At 39.4% G+C, this 23,047-nt stretch overlaps 1 protein-coding gene across 1 annotated transcript; it reads left to right on the top strand.

Annotated features, from left to right (window-relative positions):
- Positions 1–311: 311 nt before the first annotated feature.
- On the top strand, positions 312–16,042 carry tmprss2 (transmembrane serine protease 2; the record flags this gene model as incomplete). Its single annotated transcript, XM_083926540.1, has 13 exons — positions 312–326; positions 511–703; positions 3,367–3,459; positions 3,553–3,669; positions 3,922–4,051; positions 5,790–5,906; positions 6,099–6,139; positions 6,324–6,492; positions 6,619–6,791; positions 6,897–6,992; positions 7,176–7,318; positions 7,625–7,782; positions 15,979–16,042. 13 exons carry the CDS (start codon positions 312–314, stop codon positions 16,040–16,042), a joined length of 1,509 nt encoding a protein of 502 aa, XP_083782666.1.
- Positions 16,043–23,047: the final 7,005 nt, after the last annotated feature.

Genomic DNA, 23,047 nt, shown 5'->3' with positions numbered 1-23,047 from the left:
CATTATTGGATTTTATTGTGCTTTTGAAACGTGGAACAGTTCTCAAATGCTAAAAACCTGGACATCACCAGTGATCGGCGAGGGAAATATTGAAGTATTATTTCTGATACAAGTTTTTTTGTTATTCTTGTGAGCTAACATTCTAATGAGAACGTTTCTCAATCTAATGATTTTGTTTTATGAGTATTGCTTTAATAAATGCTACATATTAGTCATACGGTGTGTCACGTACTGTAGTCTACTTATGCTTGGTTCATTTTTAGTAAAGAACCAGACAACCTCACTCCCAAGGCCGTGTAACCAGTTTCAAGATGAATGATAACCAGGTAAGTGTAGTGTAAAATATTTCTTAATGTCTGGATTTCCATATATTTTTCTCTTTTTTTAATATTTTTTTCACCACATTTGCTAATATGTAATGAATGATATTTCTCAGTAAAGCAAGATCTCGTTTACCTTGCGTTACCTATAGAAAATGTTTTTATTCCGGTCTCTTTATTGTACCTCCAGGAAAATTGTCCCACCTATGACAACATAGGGTTTCAGCATGAGGAAGGAAGACCCCCTTCAAATGTCCCACACCAGGGTATATACCCTTCCCTCCCACAGCAGACCCCCAGCTATGTTGCAGTCACTCCCAAACTCATCAACACCCACCACACTGTGACACCTGGAACTCCACATAATAAAGGACAAAAGAAAGGTATAGTAATTTATCATACATCATTCATTTGCCTCATGTGAAGCGGGTGGATGTAAAGGTGGGTAAACAATGTCTTCCATTCAGTCATAAGGCAAATACCCACTCATATGAATAAAAACATCTTTTGTAACTTTCATGTATTTATTAACTTAGTTGTACTTAAAGCGTAATAGAAAATATTCTTCCTTTTACAAGTTGAATTTGTGAGCATGAAACAATGTTGCTCTGTGTAGAGCACTCAGAGGTGTTGCTGTATGTTGTATGACCAGTGGTTCAGGCAGATAACATGTAGAAAGTAACATTAGATGTATAGCTGTGTAATAAGAGTGAGTTTGCGCCTGTAACTTTACGACTCTTATCTATTTGTGCTGCTGTTGTACTCTGTTATTGTGCTTCTGTTTCATCATTTACTGCACAGTGCTATTATCCCGTAACTACAGTTGCTGTAGTTCAGAAAAAAAGTTACATAGTTGCAGACATGTGACTCAAGTCATTTGGTCCAAGTCATTTTTTCTTGTTCAAGTCACTTTTAAAATGTAATTCCGGTGCAAAATCATCCCATATCTTTTACGACACTTACATACATTAAATAAGCCATCGAGACAGTTTTTTTTCATGTGACAACTATTCAATTTCCCTGCGGGAGTCATCCCAAAGGGATCAATAAAGAGAAGTCTAAGTCTAACGGAGAAATCTGGGAATACTGCTCAAAATAACAGCAAACCTCTGCAGTAGCATGAGAAGAGTCCCTACACAGAAAACGAAGCACCAGCAACGTAGTTAGTGAACCCAGAGTTTATTAAAAAAGTGTTTTAAAGACTTACCTACTGGCCCCTGTACCAGCTCCCCTCATAGTAAAGTCCATTCAAGTGGATTACCAAAGTCAATCCCAAAGGTAGGAGCCCATTGGTGCTTTGTTTTCTGTGTAGGGACTCTTCTCATGCTACTGCAGAGGTTTGGTGTTATTTTGAGCAGAATTGGTGGTTAAAAAAGACGTTTGAATGCCTTCACTGTACTGCCCCGAGCTATTCATTGTTAGCCACGTCCGGTTGTTAGCGACTCTACTGGATTTTTCCGTAAATGGTTGTTACACACACTAAAATTGTCTTGATGGCTTATTTGATGTATGTAAGTGCTGAAAAAGACCATGTTTTTTTTTTTTTTCACTTTTAACAGTGACTTACTAAAAAATGTTTTAGTTTTTTTCTGAATTTCGTCACAATCCAAATGCCAGCGTTTGATTCTGGTGTTTGGGTTTATTAGTGCAATCAATTGTCATAAGGCTAACGTTAGCTAGCTACGGAGTTGTAAGTGAGCAGGTTACCACATCTCTATTCTTACAGAGGTATATACAATGCATTTACCTCACAAAGGTGCATAGACGTGTCTGTATTCATTTTATGTTTTCAGTTTGAAAAATGAAAAATGTTCAGTGTTGTCCATGTTGACATTACAAGTGTGTGTAACATTACCCGGCGTCTGTGAGGGCTGATGTTAGCTAACGTTAGCCTGATACGATCTGCTCCCTCTCAACTCTGTAGCTAATGTTAGCCTGGTTACGACTGATATCGCAAATTAACCCGGTCAGTATAAAACGTTATTATTTTGACTAAGAAGAAATTAAGAGACAAATAAGCTGGTTTTTTGTTTGATTACATTGTAGTCCGGCTGTTTAAACGTGTTGAGGAGGGGATTTTATGTAAGAAAAAAATAATCTTTATAAAGTTGTTTGTGTTTTGTTTGATACATTTATTCCACTAAATAATAATAATAGTACAAATTCAATGCATTGTCATACTTTTTAAACATGTAAGGTAAAGTGGCTTGACTTTACTTGAGTCACATGTCTGGTTTCAAGGGCTTTATCGTTGCATTGTGGCCAAACGCATAACAACTTCAATGGGGCTGTGCAGAAATGATCGGGGTGGGGACAGCAGGTGAACCTTATGGTTCTGCCATGTATGCTATATGTACGTAAATCGAACAATCATATCCACGAAATTCCACATTCAAAATTAGGGCAAACATAGAATAGTAATAAGATGAAATCAAATATGAATGTGTTATTCCAAAAATGTACCTCTCTTTGGTAAAAAGAAACAATTCATTTGTTGAGAAGCTGCTATGGTTACTACTCTTCCTCACAGTCTTTAAATACCGTTCATAGTTATAGTTTTAAAACATATAACTAAACAGGTCTTGTTTAATATAACTGAACAAGACCTGTATGGAAAGTTGTAGGACGATATAGTAAGAATATAAAACAAAGCAAAATAAGCATTACCGCCATTTGTCATAATGATTGTAGAAATAGGATTTGAATTCTTCATTAATATAACACAGCTAGAAGTGTCCACAGTGTCTTAGTTATGTGTTATAAGACTTTTGTTTAGACCGTATTTTAGATCTACAGTAAGCCTGTGAAGGTTCTCATTTGTCCAGGTCATCGTTATCCCCAAAGCAATTTCAGTCAAAAGCAACTGGACTTGGTTATTTGTCTGAATAAAATAACCAAGTCCAGTTGCTTTTGACTGAAATTGCTTTGGGGAGATCTACAGTATGTTCAGCTTGTTGAGCTTGAGTTTCACATGTTATTTGCATGAATATGCAAATCTTTTTATTTTATTGGTCTTGTCTAAACAATTTTTTTGTTTGTCTTACAGGAATAAAGAAATGTCAGTGGAAGTATATACTGTCTGCAGCACTGTGTCTGCTTGTTATCCTGGCAATAGTCGGCCTCTTGCTCTGGTACTTTTGTAAGTCCATTTAAAGATTTCTGGAGCTGCATTAAATCATTTTTAACTTCAAATGCATATCATATAATGATGAGTGTGTGTGTGTGTTTGCAGTGTACTACCAGTGTTTACTGGGGAAGTCATGTAGAAGTGGTGGGAAGTGTTTGAGCCTCTCTCAGTGGTGTGATGGTGTAAGGGACTGTTCTAACGGAGAGGATGAATCTCAGTGCTGTAAGAATAAAATCAATATCTACACATACATCATACAAACATACTGACTTACATACATACATACAAACATGCATACATACATACTTACTTACATTCATACATACATACATACATACAAACATGCATAGATACATACATACATACATACATACTGACTTACATTCATACATACATACATACAAACATGCATAGATACATAGATACATACCGTGTCTGCCTCATCAGTAGAAATCTGTCCTCTCTGCTCTAAAGTTCGACTCCACGGGACCAACTATATGCTGCAAAGTTACTCGTCTCAGAGCCAGTCGTGGATGCCTGTGTGTGCTGAAAACTGGGACAACAACTATGGGAGAGCCGTGTGTGAGCATATGGGCTACAAGAGGTGCTGATCGTCTTCTTTAGTTGTTCATGCCCCCTTCTCCTCTCATCTGTCCTTCTTCAGTGTTTTCCTTATAATGTATTTTTGTCAGAAAGGAAAAAACTGAGAGGACATAGACTGTCACAGGACACTAAAACTACTTAAAAAAGTAGCAGCTCGTATTAAGTTTTAAGAGACAATTTGATGAGTTGCTTTGATTGTAGAATTGATTTAATTGTGGTTTATTTGATTTGTTGTATATATGTATATATATACTGGAGATCAAAATTAGAGAACACATTTTTATACGTGATTTATTCTGAAATATTGTTTTTTTGTTTTGTTTTTTACAGAATTTGAATATGATATCTGCTGAAAATCCGCTGTGGCTATACCACTGCTGTACTTGCATGTTTTTTAAATAACTAAAGCACTTCAACAAAAACAGAATTAGAGAGGTTTAGACCTGGACTCTGACACTTACTCCCTCGAAATTGAACTGACTTCTTCACACACTTTGGGTTTGGTGTTTTCCCAATCTGACGGTGAACGTAATGTTTCCCATCAGACCCAAAGAAATTAGCAATGTCATGCCATGGTTTGGTGGATGTTTTCTGCAGCAGGAGTTGGGCCTCTTGTACAGTTACATGGCAGAGTGAATGCAAATGTTTCTGTGAACCTCATTCAGCAACATGCAATACCTTCACTTCAATTGTCTCCAATCAGCTGCAATTTTCAAGACAAAACAATGTCCCCTGTCACATTGTAAAACAGGTGAAGCAGTTCCTTGAAGCTGAGAATACTGAAACAATGAAATGTACGGCCCAGAGTCCAGATCTAAAACCCATAGAGGATATCTGGAAAATCGTTGGCAACACAGTAATGTGTAATAAACCCACTCCAGTTAGTGAAGTGTGGAAGAGACTGAGTCAGAATGGACGCAGATCAAACCAGAGCAGTGTGAGAAACTAGTGATGTCCTGTGGGTGCAGATGTGCTGAAGTCATTCAAAGCTGTGGCCTCTTCACTTCCTGTTCATTTTTTTAATCTTATAGAAGAAAACATTGTTGAAATCTTCTCTTCTGACACAATGGTTACTGTTCTCTAATTTGCTTATTATTTTTTTTTTACGAAATAAAGGTTTTTGTTTAAGTGCCTTAAAACATACAAGTACAGCAGTGGTATAGACAGTGTGGATATTCCATCAAATTCTGAACAATAAAAAATAACTATTTCAGAATTAAGTATTCATGAGTTGTTCTCTAATTTTGATCTCCAGTCAACATGACTGATGAGAAGTCCGGCTCTTTTCAAAGATTCAGTTCTTGAGGCTTGAATCCATTAAAAGAGCCGGCTCCCAATTGGCTCTTCATTTAGTATCACTCTGATCCTTCCATTTTAGCCTAATTTAGCAGTTATGAATGGTTGGTGTGTTAAGTGTAAGTGTTCTTGTAAAAGCTTTTTTTTGATGCATTCTTTTCATTACAAAAAAAAAAAATACATAGTTACTATTGTTTGAGCTTGTATTTTAATCCAGCTCCCCTGTCTCTCTGTCGCTCTGTCACTCTGCGTATACCTGGACTGTACTAGCACACTCGCCGTCCACTGCAACAGTCTCTTGAATGCAGAATTCCAGTTACATTTTGATGACATTGCAGGTTAATTGCGTGTCTAGCTGTACACGATCTTCAACAGCAAGTTTAGTTAAGTATAGTGTATTGATGTTGCCTTGCTGTTTGTCCTTTGTCCTGTTCTTCCCACAGACAGGATTACGTGTCCTCCACCCAAACCAATGCAGGTTCTTTGGCCTGGAGGGGTTACATGAAGCTGAAGCCTGGAAGTACCCATGGGTCACGTATACAGTCCCAGCTCTCTCACAGGTACACCACCCCACCCGTCCCTGCACAGTAACTTTATGCACAGTACAGCAGTGATTCAATTCCCACTGGGAGCTGAGTTGATCTAATCCCCACTGTGTACTTAGAACTATTCTAACTATTAAATAAGTGTTGATTGTGTTGCTTTGGATTTGTTGTCTTTAATATCAATGTCTGCTGTCCTTTGCTTTGCAGCCAGAGTTGCTCAACCAGAGCAGTCAAACTTCACTGTATTGGTGAGCTATTGCTTCAACACTTTGGTCTGTAAATGTTATTAAGCCAGCCGGACAGTGGTGATTTCTTTCGATAAAGGGACCACATTTATCAGACCATAGAACTTTAAATTTACCTGACTTACAGTTTGTTCTTGAACCCCTGAAGAAAAATGAGTTACATTAAACCATTTTCCTCCACCCTCAGAATGTGGAGTGAGTTCAGCAGCCCCGAGTGCTCGTATAGTGGGTGGTACAGAGGCAACAAACGGGGCCTGGCCGTGGCAGGTCAGTCTCCAGATTTATGATCAACATGTTTGTGGAGGCTCTATTATCAGCCCTTACTGGATCCTATCTGCTGCTCACTGCTTCCAAAAGTGAGTCTTTACACCATGCCATTTGCTTTGTTTTTACATATTAGATTTTTACTGTCTTTTAACAGACATTCAGGAAAGAATCGCAGATTTGTTCTCCCTATGTTTGACTGTTTGACTTCATGGCAGGTACTCCTACCCTGGAATGTGGAAGGTACACTCAGGCGACGTGAGCTTGGTTCGGATGGGCTTTGGCACTGGCAAAACAGTTAACAAAATCATCAGTCATAAAGAATTCGACACACAAACTAATGACAATGACATTGCTCTCCTAAAGCTTGATACACCTTTGACATTTACAAGTAAGTATGTGCCAGCAAAAGTCATATTTCTTAATTGAATGATGATTTGAAGATTTCTACACTGATAATGGCAGCACTATAAGCCGATACACGTTCATGTCTAAGGAACAGTGAAGCCAGTGTGTCTCCCCAACATTGGTGTGGACCTCTCTGCTGGACATCAAGCCTGGATCACGGGATGGGGAGCCTTGCGCTCATCTGGTGAGCCAAATGCTGAGTGTATATGACCAACTTTCCATGTGTAGATGAATGCAGAATGCACTGCCTCTCTGTAGATTATTTGTCTAAATGTTTCAGGGGTCTACTGCTTTTTAATGCTTAAAGTCCAAGTGAGGGAAGCTTGACTGAGCCAACTGTGGGTGTGCAATCATTAATTTTTCTCAGGACCGTCCCCTGACAAACTAAATCAAGCCCAGGTGACCATTTACAGCAGAGAGACCTGCAACACCCCTCAGGTGTTAAATGGGCAAATCACTGAGACCATGATCTGTGCGGGCAAGCTGCAGGGAGGAGTCGACTCATGTCAGGTTAGTCACACACACACACATACACACACACACACATACACACACACACACACACACACAACACACACACACACACACACACACACACACACACACACACACACACACACACACACACACACACACACACACACACACACACACGCACACACACTAAACTAAACGCTTAACTCCGAACCTTACACTAACCCTAAAAAAAAAAAATCTAAAATCGGTCTTTGCAAGGATAGCTGTACAGGTACAGGACACACACTCACTCACTCTCTCTCTCTAACCTGAGATACGTTTTCCTCCTGTGTGCTGCAGGGTGACAGCGGAGGGCCCCTGGTGGTCAAGGAAGGAGATGTATGGTGGCTGGCTGGGGACACTAGTTGGGGGATTGGATGTGCTTGGAGGAACAAGCCAGGAGTCTACGGCAATGTAACCTACTTTATCAACTGGGTATATGAACAAATGCAGGTACGGTATGTTAATGCATAGAGATTCATTTTCTGTACAAACGTGATTCTAACTTTCCCAAATGCATTTTTTCTGTCTTTTACAGTTGACGGTTATTTGAGTTTTTATACTAATAATGAGTAAATATTCTACAGGTTCATATTTAATTCATCTTTTTTTATGTCCACAGAACGAGTGACAGAGTTTGTAGTGGACCTGAAGACAAAGCTCTTTTCATGAATCAGCAGTACTTTATCACACACTTTGCACTTTAAATCTGAACCTCAGAGGGAACTTATTGATCAGGAAGATTTTCATAAAACAAAACCAAATGATCGTACAAATAAAACTGATGTAACATTCCATTATTTTCATACACTTGTTATTAGTACGCATTGAATGTTTTATTTTAACCAAATCAAGTTATTTATTTGTTGTAATAAAACTAATTTTGCACAAAGCGCTGAGTTTCAGTTTGACATTGTTTGTGTGACAAATGTCCTGTAGTCAAGTAACTGGCTGATGGAGCAAAACTCATGGCACACCACCCAACACTGCTAAAACACACATCACCCCCACGCCCCCACCCCCAAATCATTTGTTTTTCACCACACATATGATAATCAACATATTCCTATTTGCAAAAAAGACAGCAAGATTTTTAAACAAACAAAAAATATATTTAATAAACATTATACAAAAGTCACCATAGATTTTTCACAAGAGACAATAACAACCCAAGGAAAAAACAAAAAAGACAACACTAGCAAGACAAAGGTTGAAGCAACAAAGTCACATTTGAACTCATTTGACATCAGATAAATCCATTTTCAACTGTTTAACCAAGTATGTGACGGGGGGCTTCCAAACCTGAAAGAATCTGTCATTAGACCCATGAATAGAATAACTTATTTTCTCCTAAGTTCAAGAACTTAAATCTGATCCAGTGCTGAAATGTTGGGAGGGAGGCTTCCTAACAATTTAACATTTTCATCTTCTAGCTAGAATTCAATTCAATTCAATTCAATTTTTTTTATAGAGACAAATCATAACAAAAGTTATCTCAGAACACTTTACAGAGTAGGTAAAGACCACACTCAATGACTTATTTATGATTTACATAGACCCAACAATTCCCCCGTAGAGTACGGTGGCAACGAAAACCTTCCCAATAACAGGCAGGAACATCAGACAGACCCAGCTCTGTGGAGGACGGACATCTGTCTGCACCGGTTGGGGAGGAAGAAAGGGAGAGAGAAAGATAATAAAGACGGACAGATGGACAGATGGAAGAGTATTGAATACATTTTGAGAGGCTGTTTGGATGAGGGTTATCTTCAGGTTGAATAACAAAATTAAAAAAAACTGTGAGGGGGTCAGATTCAGTAAGTTTTCCAAATACTTTAATATAAAACCTGAATATGGACCTCCAGAAACCCGAAACCTCGGGGCAGAACCAAATGTGTGAGCTGATGTGGCACTTTCACACTCTTAACATACAGTAGGTATGGCACCTTTTGTGTGTGTCATATTTACAGCTTAATGACATGGGTGTGCCTTCCTCTGCAGTTATCAGTATTCTGACATTGTACTTTACTACAATAATATTTGTACATAGGTTATTGTGTCACTGACAATCAGTGTCAACATGCGATGTAGTATCTGCTAGGACACATGACACTTTAGAGAACAGTGCATCCTCAAGCTGTTTTTTAAGAAAAGCATTTAGATCCACTGCATTTTGAGATGACAGCGTGTGAAATGAGGATCCTGAGTGGTCGCTTCTTTCTCATTTCTGACCAGTCTACTAAAAGCTTATATTATATTTTGACACAGTCTATGGTTATATCATGTTTGATATTGGTATATGCCTTTGGGATGCAGTTCTCACCAGGGTTTTAAGGTCGTACCAAGCTCTGATCCCAAAATATTTCCCCTTTCATCGCTGCTAAACATACTGCCATTGGACACCTTTTAAAAGCAGCAGAAAACGCACCTTTGCTGATCCCGCCCCCATGTTTTCAATCATGTTGTGTTTGTTCTTCAGTCTCATTGCACGTTATCTCTTTATTATTGTGAAACCTGTTTTGACGTCATTTCAAGGAAGTCTGGTTAAACTTTACCGAATAATATGATTCATGAGATGTTTATGATCAGCTCCAGGGACCTTGGAGAAATAAAGGTGATATGGATGGAACATGGGCGTAAATGAGATCACCTGCTTTGTCCCCACAGAATTAAAACAAAGACGGCATTGGCGTCTTGCAACCGTGTGTTTAACATGTGCTCCTAAAGCTTATCCTGCCTGGCTGCAAATGAACGCTACACAGTATTTCTTCAGTTGCTGTCTAATTATCACATAGATGTAGTTAAGTGAATGAATTAAAGTTCACTTGAATCAAGAATAAACAGTTAACAGCCAATTACTTTTCTTAATACACCATTGGCCCAATAACATGATATGATAGCATATGTCATTTAATATCCAGGAAGTCCCCTTTTGGGGCATATAATGCATAAACAGGACCTGTGAAATGTATTTCATGCTTCAGCTGTTTTTCTCTTTTAAATCTATTTTTCTTGTTTCTTAGTATTGGTTTTAGAGATGTACTGTAACAGGCTATATTATTCATTGTTTTAATGGAAATGTTTCCTTTTTCATGTCCCTGTCCTCGCTCCATAGCCTCCGGAGAACCCAGAGACTCCAATCTTTTAATATTTGTAGTAGCCACTACTGTATGAATGATATCTGCATATATTTCAGTATTTAGGAAGCTTTGTGTTAACCGAACAGCCCTAACAGTAAACTTTATCACAGATAACACTAATGTCTGATGGTTTCTTTATTGAATTCAACACCAAACCATTCAAGTTGTGGGACGGGGAGCGGAGGATGACAGCTTCCTCTGTCCGGGACACTCCTCATCTTTTTGACTGCCGGTGTTTCGGATGGACTGACCTCTGTCATCCTCTGTTCATTGTTGACTAATTTTCGACTGAATAACACAAGTGTATGGCTAGTTCCTCTTTCCTCTACCATCGTCATGATTTTATCACTTTCCCTTGTTTGTTGCATTGTCACATTCATTATTTTACATATGAAAGCAACGCAACTTATTTTATTCACAATGAGTGTCCTCATTAATCTTCTTTTCTGTTTGTCTTTGGCTTGGAGTGGGAGATGGACCATCCATTTATTTACATTTTCTCTTTTTTTTCTTTCTTTTTTTAGCCTTTCACTAGATCTAATAACTGTCTCACTTTCCATCAGCAACAGAGACCTGATTTAACACTTAATATTTCTGCACCTTTTTTTAGCTTGCATTTGAACAGGGCATCCTCCACTGGGTTCACCGCCATAGTTGCAACATCTGATTTTTACATCTTGACCACATTGTCCATATTCATGTTCACCTCCACATCCAGCACATCTATTTCAATTTCAATTCAATTAAATTTTATCTACAGTGCCAAATCATAACAAAAGTTATCTCAGGACACTTTACAGAGTAGGTAAAGGCCACACTCTATGACTTATTTATGATTTACATAGACCCAACAATTCCCCCGTAGAGTACGGTGGCGACGAAAACCTTCCCTATAACAGACAGGAATATCGGACAGACCAAGCTCTGTGGAGGACGGACATCTGTCTGCACCGGTTGAGGAGGAAGAAAAGGAGAGAGAAAGAGAGAAAAGACGCACAGATGGACAGAGAGAGACAGACAGACCCACACACATCCAGAGATGCAAGTAACCAAAGCGTAACAGTAACTATAATAATATCTATAGTAATGTGAATATGACTTACATGTTATGGCAGTTAATACAACAGAATAGTAGAGACAAGTACATCTAAGGTTATAGAATATGACAATGATAATAATTATGGTGGCAAACATGATCAATGATGAGTAGTGGCAATAGCAGCTATGATACAGATAGTTTAAAATCTTCATCATCTTAGTTTTCCTGCAGTGTGTCCCATTGTTTAGTATTTGAAACACTGCAGTGGTGCTGGGATAAACTCTCTCACATCATAACTTAAATATCACATTCTTACTTTCTTCGGCGTGACATTTTCAAGTTCTTATAGCACTAACCGGCTAGCAGTTTTCACATCCTCTCTTCTTGTTTGTAGTCTTGTTGCTTTCACCCTCTTTCCCACCTTCACTTCTTGAATTATCTCCTCCATATTCATTGCTAGCAGCACATCTTACATTACACCTCTAAGCTTTGCTGCATTCCCTGGTTTATAAGCAGTGATTTTTTTCCCCATTCAGTCTTTGTGCTTCAGAAACGTATGTCGTTGCTCAGAAGACTCCTGTTGCTTAAATATTTAGCAAACTTGATCTTTCCCATTTCTTTCTCAATTGTTTGTGTCAGCAGTTTCCATTCAGTTTGTTCATCCACCTTCCTACTTTTCATACTATAAGCCTTCAGGTTTTGTTTTTTTTGCGTTAATGGCTGCTTCCAAGCTATGACTTGAGCTTCCAGAGATCTCGCTCCTGTCTCTCTTGCATTTATCTTTGCTATTTCCTTCAATCCAAAACATGCAACCTTCCCATCTGTGTCTGAAGCCATAGTAGTTCCATTTATGGTACCTTTTCCATTGCTTTCTTTGATTTAATTTCTCCTCACACGTCGCACTTTTCCTCCACAGCTTCTCCTTGATGAAGGCTGTGGAAGCTAACAAGTTTGCTTACGTTACCTAAAGATTAAATTTGTCATTTCAAGAATCAACACAAGGTTAACCATACAAACAATTCAAATCTAGTGCTATTGTTTTCAGGATCTGCACCAACCTGTAGGCTACAGAGTATTTATAAAATGATTTACGATGACTTTTTATTTTGTTTATTAGATACTTATTTGTTAGTATGGTTTACTGTATGTACAGTGCTGGGATAAAGCATGGCCAGATGATGCGTCTGTTGTCTCCATGCTGCAAGTAGTTACTCCATGGATGTGCTATACATCCATTGCCTACTCATGGCTGCTAAGATCAGCTATGTGCATAATATTTATGTCCCCTGACTACGGTTGTGTTTTTTGTCTATTTGCATAGGTGACTCGGCTGGGAACCGGAGGGTCGCTGGTTTGTGTCCATGTGTGGAACATGAATGGAGAGTGGACTGGTGGCTGAAGAGGTGCCAGTTCATCTCCGGGGCACTGCCAAGGTGCTGTTGAGCAAGGCACCGAACCCCCAATCGCTAGGGGCGCTGATCCATTGGCAGCCCCCTCGCTCTGACATCTCCATTAATTGCATGTATATAGGTCCTGTTTGTGCATGTGTGTGTGTATTTCGGGCCTGTGTGTGTGTGTCACCTGTATAATAACAGAGGGAAAAAATTGAATTTCCCTTGTGGGATAAATATAAGTCATTCTTCTTCTTCTTTTGCCTTTATGTTGTGGAATTGGTGAAGATGTTTTTATTAATTTGCTTTTGTTTTGTCTATTTGCAGTGCGTTGAGCTATTGGGCCACCGTAGCCTCAGACTGCATTACCTTAAACCGCCACCAGCTGTCACTGTTGCTATGTGGACTGACTGTATGGTCGTCCAGACCTTGGAGCGTTGAGATAGTGACCCTGGATTAGCGTAAACTCGAAAAAACTCTCGCGAGACTCACTTCCCGACAACCCCTCACTTACTTTACTGCAGATCTGGGGTTACCATCTAACCTTACCCACTAACTTTTCCATGGAGTGAGGCAGGTGAGTGCGCATGACCTATTTCACACTATGAGGATGCCACAGACTGTAACTGATAATAACTGATATGAGCATATCTTCAAACCAAAACATAATTTTAACAGTTTACAGGTGAGCTGGTGATATTAATTGTCCGTTGTGTGTTGTGAAAAATGATTATTGTTTTACTTCCGTTGCTTTTTATCACTACTGTGGGCGTTTTCATGGGGCTTTCTTGACTTACTGAATATTTGCAAGATAGCAAACCAGCACCTGACTCTCTCTCACACACACACACACACACACACACACACACACACACACACACACACACACACACACACACACACACACACACACACACACACACACACACATGTATGTATATTTAGGCTACTGACTGAAGTACAGTATCTGTAGTGAGATGTACAGTACGTTAAGCTATTAACCTCAGCTGAGTCTGGGGTGATGTGTAATATAACACAGGTGTTTGTCATTTGGGTGATTAGACCTCTGCTGGGGTGGTAAAGTTGGGTGAAGGTATGCTGGAAAGTACGTAGGTCCCCAGAGTCAACATGATTCAAAATGTCGGTAACCTATTCTACGCATGCGTTTTGAATAATCATGATAGCAAAAGCATTGGTGTAACTAATAACATTGTTCCGTTCAGATGTGTACACTGGAGATCAAAATTAGTGAACAAATTATAAATACTTGATTTATTCTGAAATACTCTTACTTTTTACTGTTAAGAATTTGATAGAATATGCTCTGTGGCTATACCTCTGCTGTACTAGCATGTTTTTTGAATAACCAAGGCACTTCAACAAAAAATTAGAGTAAAATTAGAGTACAGTGTTCATTGTGTCAGGAGAGAAGATTTTAACAATGTTTTCTCCTAAAAGATTAAAAAATGAACAGGAAGTTTAGAGGCCACAGGTTTGAATGACTTCAGCACATCTGCACCCACCGGACATCATTAGTTTCTCACACTGCTCTGGTTTGATCTTGGTCCGTTCTTCTTCACTCTCTTCCACAGTTCAGTAACTGGAGTGGGTTTCTTAGACATTACTTTGATGCCAAGGATTTTCCAGAGATCCTCTATGGGGTTTAGATCTCGACTCTGGGCTGGACATTTCATTGTTTCAGTATTCTTAGCTTCAAGGAACTGCTGAACCTGTTTTACAGTGTGACAGGGACATTGTTTTGTCTTGAAAATTGCAGATGATTGGGAGACAGTTGGAGTGAAGGTGTTGAATGTTGCTGAAGGAGATTCACAAACATTTGCATTCACCTGCCATGTAGCTGTACAAGAGGCCCAACTTTTGCTGCAGAAAACATCCCCAAACCATGACACTTCCTCCTCCAAATGTAACTGACTTTTTTACACACTTTGGGTTCAGTCTTTCCCCAGTCCTACGCTGAACATAATGTTTCCATCAGACACAGATAATTTGACTGTCCTCTCATCACTGAAGTCACTCTGGACCAGTTCTCCTCTGTCCACACAACATGCTCCTCAGCAAAGGCAAGTCTAGCCTTTTTATTCTTTCTGCTGATGAGAGGTTTGGTCACTGCAGAGTGGGCTTTCAGTCCAAATTGTCTTAAACGATGATACACTGTGTGCAGAGACAGATCCTTGTCCTGTTCAGCACTGAAATGGAGACCAACTCTAGCTGCAGAGTTGAACCGATTCCCCATTAAGAGTCTTCTCATTATCCTGTCCTCTCGTGCACTTGTTTTAAGTGGACGACCAGACTTTTTGAGGGACTGATGGCTGAGAGGGTCATCCCTTTGGCCTTCATCTGGAAAACCTGCCGTCTCTGGGTTTCAGTCACCTTAGAGCAGCTGCCATCTTGTAAAGTAACCAGGAGAGCTGCAGATAAATAGGGTGTGTCCAACAATAAAGTAGATTGTCACCAGGACACATTAACACCAATAACAGGGAGGGATCTTAAAGTGTTCTCTAATTGTGCTGACTGCTTTTTTCACATAATCAAGGTTATTGTTGAAGGTTGGTTTTTGGCTATTTAAAAACATGCTAGTACAGCAGTGGTATAGCCACAGCTGATATTCCATCAAATTCTGATCAGTGAAAAACAACAGTAATTCAGAATAAATCAAGTATTAATACTTTGTTCTCTAATTTTGATCTCCAGTGTATGTCTGAAGGCCCTGGTATTGTTCATGCTGGCTCACTCGCTTGGTTTTTAAGGACACCTAAATGAAATGGGGACAGTTGCTGGTAACACTTGTGCTGTACATGTCCCAACAAGTCAAAATGACTGCTGTGAAAAACGGTCTGTATGAAAGTTATTCCAACGTATTAGGGGAGCTAGAGAGTGAGGGAGTTATCAGTCATTTTGTACATGCCAGCATTGTCCTGATTTAGGTTTAATCAAGCAAATGAGTAAAAACACCTTTAAAACTGTTCTAAAGATGGACACAGAACATTTAGCGCATTAGCGACAATCAAACTAAAACTCAATCTTAACAAAATTAAACCTTTGTGACTTCATTCTGTGCATCAGAACATGTGCCGAGCCAGCCAAGAGGAAGATCCAGGTCCATACAGAAGAGAATCAGGAGAAATGAAGCAAGGAGTGAGCCAGGTATTTTATGCATAGTTGTAGCAGATAATGGTTTTGTCTGGTCCCAAGTTTTGGGTTGATTGCAAAAGAAATTGATTCTAGATGGTTAAGAATCTAGAAAAGGAACAACAACAAAAACTCAAGGAGGCAGTTAGTTTCCCTTCAGACGAACTTCAAACAAATCCAAAACAAAAGGGGATCAGAAGAATAAAGAAACATCATGCAAACATACCTATTGCTGAGAGCTCACATAACTGAAGTGGTGACAAGGTTGAGCTTGTGTGTTGATTCCCAAACTGCCAGAAACAGTATAAAAGTGTGTAAGCTTAAACCCAGAGCTGGAGCATTTTCATCTAAACATGGGACACACTAAGAGAGGAGCATCCTGAACCACCCAGCAAAGAGACACATAGATTTGATATAGATAAAAAAATTAATTTACACAATGCTAGACTACTGTTACACTTGAGTTCAGATCAGGACAAAACTGAGCTTCTATATATACAATATACTGGAAATGATAGTGTACAAAAATTGTTGCATGGACACAAAGTTTTACAACTGGAGTATTAGTTACAAGTAGTTTGCAAAAAGAGTATTGTTCAACAGCAGGGGTGAACGCACTTTTTCAGTCTGTGAGCTACTTTTAAAATGAGCGAGTGCAAATGGTCTCCCTACTATAAAAATGCATATAAACATATATGTATTCATAAATATATTGCATATTCTTTATATGTACAGTATAAGTTGTTGTACTTTGTATAAGTGCATTAATCCATATTGCACAATACAACTCTATACATTTTTTGTAATCATCACCTCACTCTGATGACTTGCACTGAATGGAATCAGCGAGGGATGCATAGTGTGGACAGTAGCTGATGAGAGCCAGCCTCGAGCACACTTCCAAATGATCATCAGTTCTGGTGGAACGGTTTTTGGTCTTAATACCATTTATCAAAGCTGCATTAAATCCATTCAAGCAGCCAACCATCGCGGGTGCACCGTCCGTGGTCATTGACACCAATTTGCACACTGGGAGCTAATTTTTCTCAATAAAGTTTTTGAAAGACTGAAAAATGTCCTCTCCCCACGTGTGTTCTTTCATGGGCAGTTCTGTTGACAGCTCCTCTTTTGCAGTCATATCGGTAAACACCATACGAACATAAATGCACAACTGGACTGTGTCCCTCACGTCTGTAGACTCGCCCAGTTGCAGTGACATTAGCAGTCAGTGATATCCCTCCAAAGTTTCTGGGTCACGTCCTAGGCCATTGCTTCACAGCCCCGTGTACCTGCACTGAGGGCATGAAGTTAACTTTTTTGGCCACCAGCCACAAATCCACCTGCCACAGAGTTTTTTTTACCAGCCAATTTTTTTAGTGCCTAAAATAAAAGTGAACGACTCATAAAATGCATAAAATGGTTCTTGTACTTGTACAGAATCCACATTAAAGTGCTGTTGAGTTATAAACCAACTTAATCTCATTAATGACTAGAATGACTTAATGTCTGACCTGGTGTGGCAGCATTTAGAATAGAAAGTAACAGAAATAATAAGAGCCAATCATCTCACTGATAGTCTCATTTATTTAGTAAACACCCAACTGCAATCCATTAGTCACTGTTTCTTTGTCACTGTAGTGTCATAAGATACCCAGTTTCAACATTTTTTTAAATTTAGATTAACAATAAACATCACATTTATAACAAATGACTGAGGGTGCACTCACACTGTCCATCCGTACCGTGCCCCGTTCCCCCGGGTACTGAGTGTAGATGTCTTGGTCTCTTGTCTGTGTCTGGTGCATAAGTTAGTTGGGTAACTCTAAATACTTGAAAGATATTGCAGCAATTACAGAATAGGATTGTGTGACATCTTTCCCTAAACCTTTAGATTGTGGAACCTACCACATAAACTCATATTGTTGGCTGACGTTTTCTCATATTATTTACATTAGTGTTACTATTGTGCACATGTGAATGTACAGAATACAACTTATTGAATTATATCTTCAATCAATCCCCTTTTTGAAATAAGGGATAACAAAACAGATGGAGGTCATCAGGATCATTTCTGTTAATGTGGACATGGTTGGTGGAGACTACTTAATAATTTAGCCAGTAAACTTTTGGTTGGATTGGTTAAACTGAGACCAGATCAGATATCCTGCTTTTAGATTCCATGTGAAAACACAGTTCTTCAGAGACAGTTCAAATAGAAAGCATTTATTTATTTTTTATTTTTTGATATAATTTTTTATTATTTATGTATTTATTTCAGAACATTAATAGAAATAGATGGATGCCATGTTTAGAGGTCCCCTCCGTAAAATCTGTCCTTTTCCAGCTCTGCTTAGTATTTGTTTACTGTTATGTAATTGTGGACATTTTTATCAGAAATACTACAGAATCCATTGTTAGTGATATGAAAAACCATCTTAAGAAACCATGAAAGTATATTCTCAACAGAAAGAGGTTATTGTTTGTCTAAATGCTTTATACAGATGGGATGAGAATTGATAAGATTTCATTGATACTAGTGCAGGTATTGATTCTGCTTATCAGTCCCATTCTTTATCAATCCCCAAAACCGATTCCAACTTCTTACCGGTTCTCAACTAGAACTGGTTCTCAATTTCCATCCATCAGTAGAGAAATATGAGACGATACTTTACTAATACCCAGCTCGTATTATGTGCTGGAAAAAAGTTACCATGACAGGTTCATTCACAAACCTTATGATACCCCTGATGTGAGGCCATCAGCTGCACTCTCAAGTACATTAATAATAGAGTCATTTAGACATAAAAACTTAATATGTATAGGGTTTTCACTAAAATCACACTAAGGGCTCTATAATAGACCAAGTTTGACGCAGAGCACGGTGCAGCACACAATGCGGAGAACGATGCGGAGCACGATGCAGAGCATGATGCAGCGCACGATGCGGCGCACGATGCAGCTCACGATGCGGAGAATGATGCGGAGCACGCTGCAGAGCACGATGCGGAGAACGATGCGGAGCACGATGCGGAGCACGATGCGGAGAACGATGCGGAGCCTGATGCGGAGCCCGATGCGGGGCCCGATGCGGAGCCCGATGTGCAGAACAGTGCAGAGCACGATGCAGCGCACCATGCAGCGCACGATTAGGAGAACGATGCAGAGCACGATGCAGAGCACGATGCAGAGCATGATGCAGAGCACGATGCAGAGCACGGTGCAGCTGGCTCATTACTGGTCTTAAAACTATGCAGTTGGCATTTTCACACCAAGCGCCCAAGTTGTATATGGCAGGTGGATGATTTAAGTGTAGGCTACAAGTGGATTTGGGATAGCCTCAGAGCCGCTCCATGTATCATGCTTGTAGTCTTTTTTTCTCCTCCTCCTCCTTCTCATTGAAATCGGTCAGCGTTTTTTGCTCATATTCAGTCAAATAGAGTTGTTGATGGGACAGAGGACTGGAGGATCCGCAGCTTCACGCTTGAGCAGATCAGTTTCCTCAGCATGAAACCGCTGCTGGCAAAACTTTCAGAAGACGCTTTTCAAACAGCAAAGCACCCGCTGCAGGCGTACCTGATATTTGATGATGCTCTGATTGGTTTTATTCTTGTTATAACCAAAACACATACAATTTTCCCCTTGCGCCTTTTGTGCCCAGAATATGCTCCACCTCACAAATCTTGTAAATGCACTTGCGCCATGTACTATTGATCATGTGCCATAGATTGTCTAAATAGGACCCTAAATGTTCCATCGTAAAGGTTTCACTTCATTAAGAGTTATTAAGCAATGTTATTTGATTCCCAAAGGCATTTTAGTCTCGAGGAGATGCTGTGCCGTCCCTAATAATATCACAAGTCTTAACCGTCTATGTCAATGTTTCCTATGTGAATACTTTATTACACTGTATACATCTAAATTGTTTTTTTATATTAGGGTGGGAATTCATCACATAAGTTTTATGACATTTTATTATATATTTCTGGGATACTTTAAAATGATATTATTGCTTGTTTAATGTCTGTTTTATAATTCTGTAACCAATAAATAAGTAAGTGCACAAATAATCCATAGGAAAAATCCATAAATTACTTTTGCGAAAATTGTAATGAGAGGGGACAAAAATGACCTGGATGATTTGATCAGGGTTTTCTTTTTAAGTAAAATGTACTCAATGCATGATATATTCAATGGTTTGTCTTTTTCATATTCTAAGCATCTCTTTTTAAATATCCCCTCCCTCTCCTCTCTCCTCTTTGATCTCTCTCCATCAGCTTGGCTGTCTAATCACTGCTCATGGAGGTTGGCTCACTAAATGGCAGATGCTCAATCTCAGAGCCTGCATCTGCTACCTGTTTGTACCAATTAACAGAACCATGATACTGCACTGACACCTCTTGGATGGGTTAACAGATGCCACAATTAGCCACTCATTTGAATAGCTGCCTGCTTAGCGAGAGGACCCTTGGTGCATCATCTCCAACTGTGGGGACTGCCTTTCATCTATATTGCCTTTTTTCTTGTTGCCTCTCAAATGAGGCATGGGAAGGCCAGGGAACCCTGGTGTGTTGAGCAAACAGTCTTTTCCCCAGATTCCTAAATTAGCTCTTGAGACTCAACTGTTGCAGCTGATGGGTAGCTCTAGAGTTTCATGGAAAAATGCACTATTAGGGGTCCAAGCCCGAGGGGGCTGGGGCCACGCAATACAAGCAGCAGTGTGGCTCCCAGTACCAGCGGTGCTGGGAACCCTATTGTTTTCACAAGGATTTTTATTTTTATTTATTTTTTATTTTTCCATCGTTGAAACTCATACTGCAGCCTACACCGTACAAGTTATGGAGGTGAAACTTTGAACTTTGGTTAAGACCCCTGCACGTACGGCAGACACCAAAAATGACACATGTTCACCAGCAGGTGGCGCTATAATAACGTTAAACGTGTTTTTGCCTGTAGCTCCCACATCGTACCTCGCACATTTAAAATTCGTACATTCAGGTATTCCCTGATTCAGGCATTCCCTGATTCAGGCATTCCCTGAATGTACGTGAGTCTCAGGATAAAGGGCAACGCCCATTTCCGCCCTGACTTTTTTTTTCGCAGGATCGCGATATATACAAAAGCTACTTTTTCAAACTCCTCCTACTAGGAGGACACTCACACTCAGCCTAGGAGGCTCCTAGGCTGAGTGTCCGATCATGATGAAACTTGGTACATGTAATGTTAGGATGGTCCTGACCAAAAGTTATTGAAATAAATTTGATACTCTTATAAATGCGGAAGGTAAAGGTAAGTGCTGTGTATCTTCCTCCGATCACCACGAAACTTTGCAGGAATTATCTTTATGAAAAGTTAGCAAAAAAATTGACATAGTCCAAAACATGTTTATTTTATGAAGAAACAACCTCCTTTGTGTTGTACTCATGACAGGAAGTATTGTATATCTTCGCAATAATTAGTCGAAATAACATCAAACTCTGCGGTGTTACACAAATTGAAAAATACACAAACCATGTGAAAAATATTCAAAACCTACTTTTGTGAGATCTTCCTAGGCCAAGAGTCTTATCAGCACAACATTTTGCACACATAATCTTTCTAACCCATGACCAAAAGTTATCAAATTATTTTCTTAATCCAAACAATATGGAAGTTATAGAGGAAAGACTTGGTACACTGTAGTCAAAACAGAAAGTGGTACGTTACTTTGAAGTAGTTTCTCCGATTATCACACAACTTCGGTCTATGCAAAATCTGACATCAATCGACCACAAGCTGACGCTGTCATGCAAAATTGAGTAATGCATGCATTATGTGAACAAACACAGTATCTACTAACTAAAATACCTTCACTTTCTTTTTTAAACTACAATCTGTGCTGCGTTCAGGCTGCCAGTTGCGTCGTGCCCATGGACCTGCGGGTCACAATTGCACCGCCTCTGCGGGTCGCCAGGTCCAAGTTGCAGTGGGTGCTTGGAGCCCGTTGATAGCTGCTGCAGGTCTAGTTGCTTCTGTAACATTTATGTTTTTTAAAAATCTGTCCAGTATCTTTCAGCACAAACTCATATTTTTTTTACTAAAGAGAAATACATACTAAAGACAGGGTTTCCCCCAGAAAAGCTGTTAGGCTCGGTAGCAACTGTCTTTTTTTTCAGCTTGGGCCCAGTGAGCCACCAGGGTTGCAATATTCTTGGTGAAACTAGTCTTTTTAAGCGTTGCTTATTTTTGACACATTTACTGAAAATTGTACAAATGTACAGTGGATGTTGAAAAAGGGAAAGTCAAAGCCTGCACAGATCCTTGATTCTCTTAAAGTATAGGTCATATTTTTTACAGTTGAAGACTGGTTGATTGGTTGCAGTGAGCAGGGTGTCAGTAGCCCTGGCATGACAAAAAAGACATGAAACTAATAAGGATTGTAAATCAAGGCTGGTTCAGTGATGAAGACAACCATTAGAGAGCCCCCCCCCCCCCCATACACCCATAGATGTGGAAATAATGGCACTAAAACATATAGTTTTATATACATATACAGTAATATACACACACATTACTAACGATACAATGTTTTTTAGTGGCCTTGGAAATTATTTGTTGACCTGGACTTGAACTATTACACTTTGCTTTACCGTTTGTGTAATCAGAAAAGTGCATCCAGATGCTGCTGCGTTTTCTTCGGCACTTTTTGTCTCACAACTGCAATCCCATCGTTCATGTTAAAGAGCCAGTCAATAGATTTGGTACGATCGTGAACATCACAACACGACTTCACGCCTGTTGTTGGTCTTGTTATTGTTTTAGTCTGGTTAAATCCGTGGTTAAATCACCACAACAATGTTTCTTTCTACTTTGAAAAAACCAAAGGTTGACAAAGAAAACTGACAATTCGACAGTGAATGGACAAAGCTGTTTTTGGTTACAACTATCACTGCGAAGTTGTTGTGTTTACTCTACAACAAATGTATATCGATGTGAAGCTAAAATCTTAATTGATAAAGTAAAGTAA

This window comes from Echiichthys vipera (assembly GCF_963691815.1).
Source record: "Echiichthys vipera genome assembly, chromosome: 14".
Lineage (NCBI taxonomy): Eukaryota > Metazoa > Chordata > Actinopteri > Perciformes > Trachinidae > Echiichthys > Echiichthys vipera.
The sequence above is the reverse complement of the archived record's forward strand: the minus strand, read 5'-3'. Positions and strand labels throughout refer to the sequence as shown.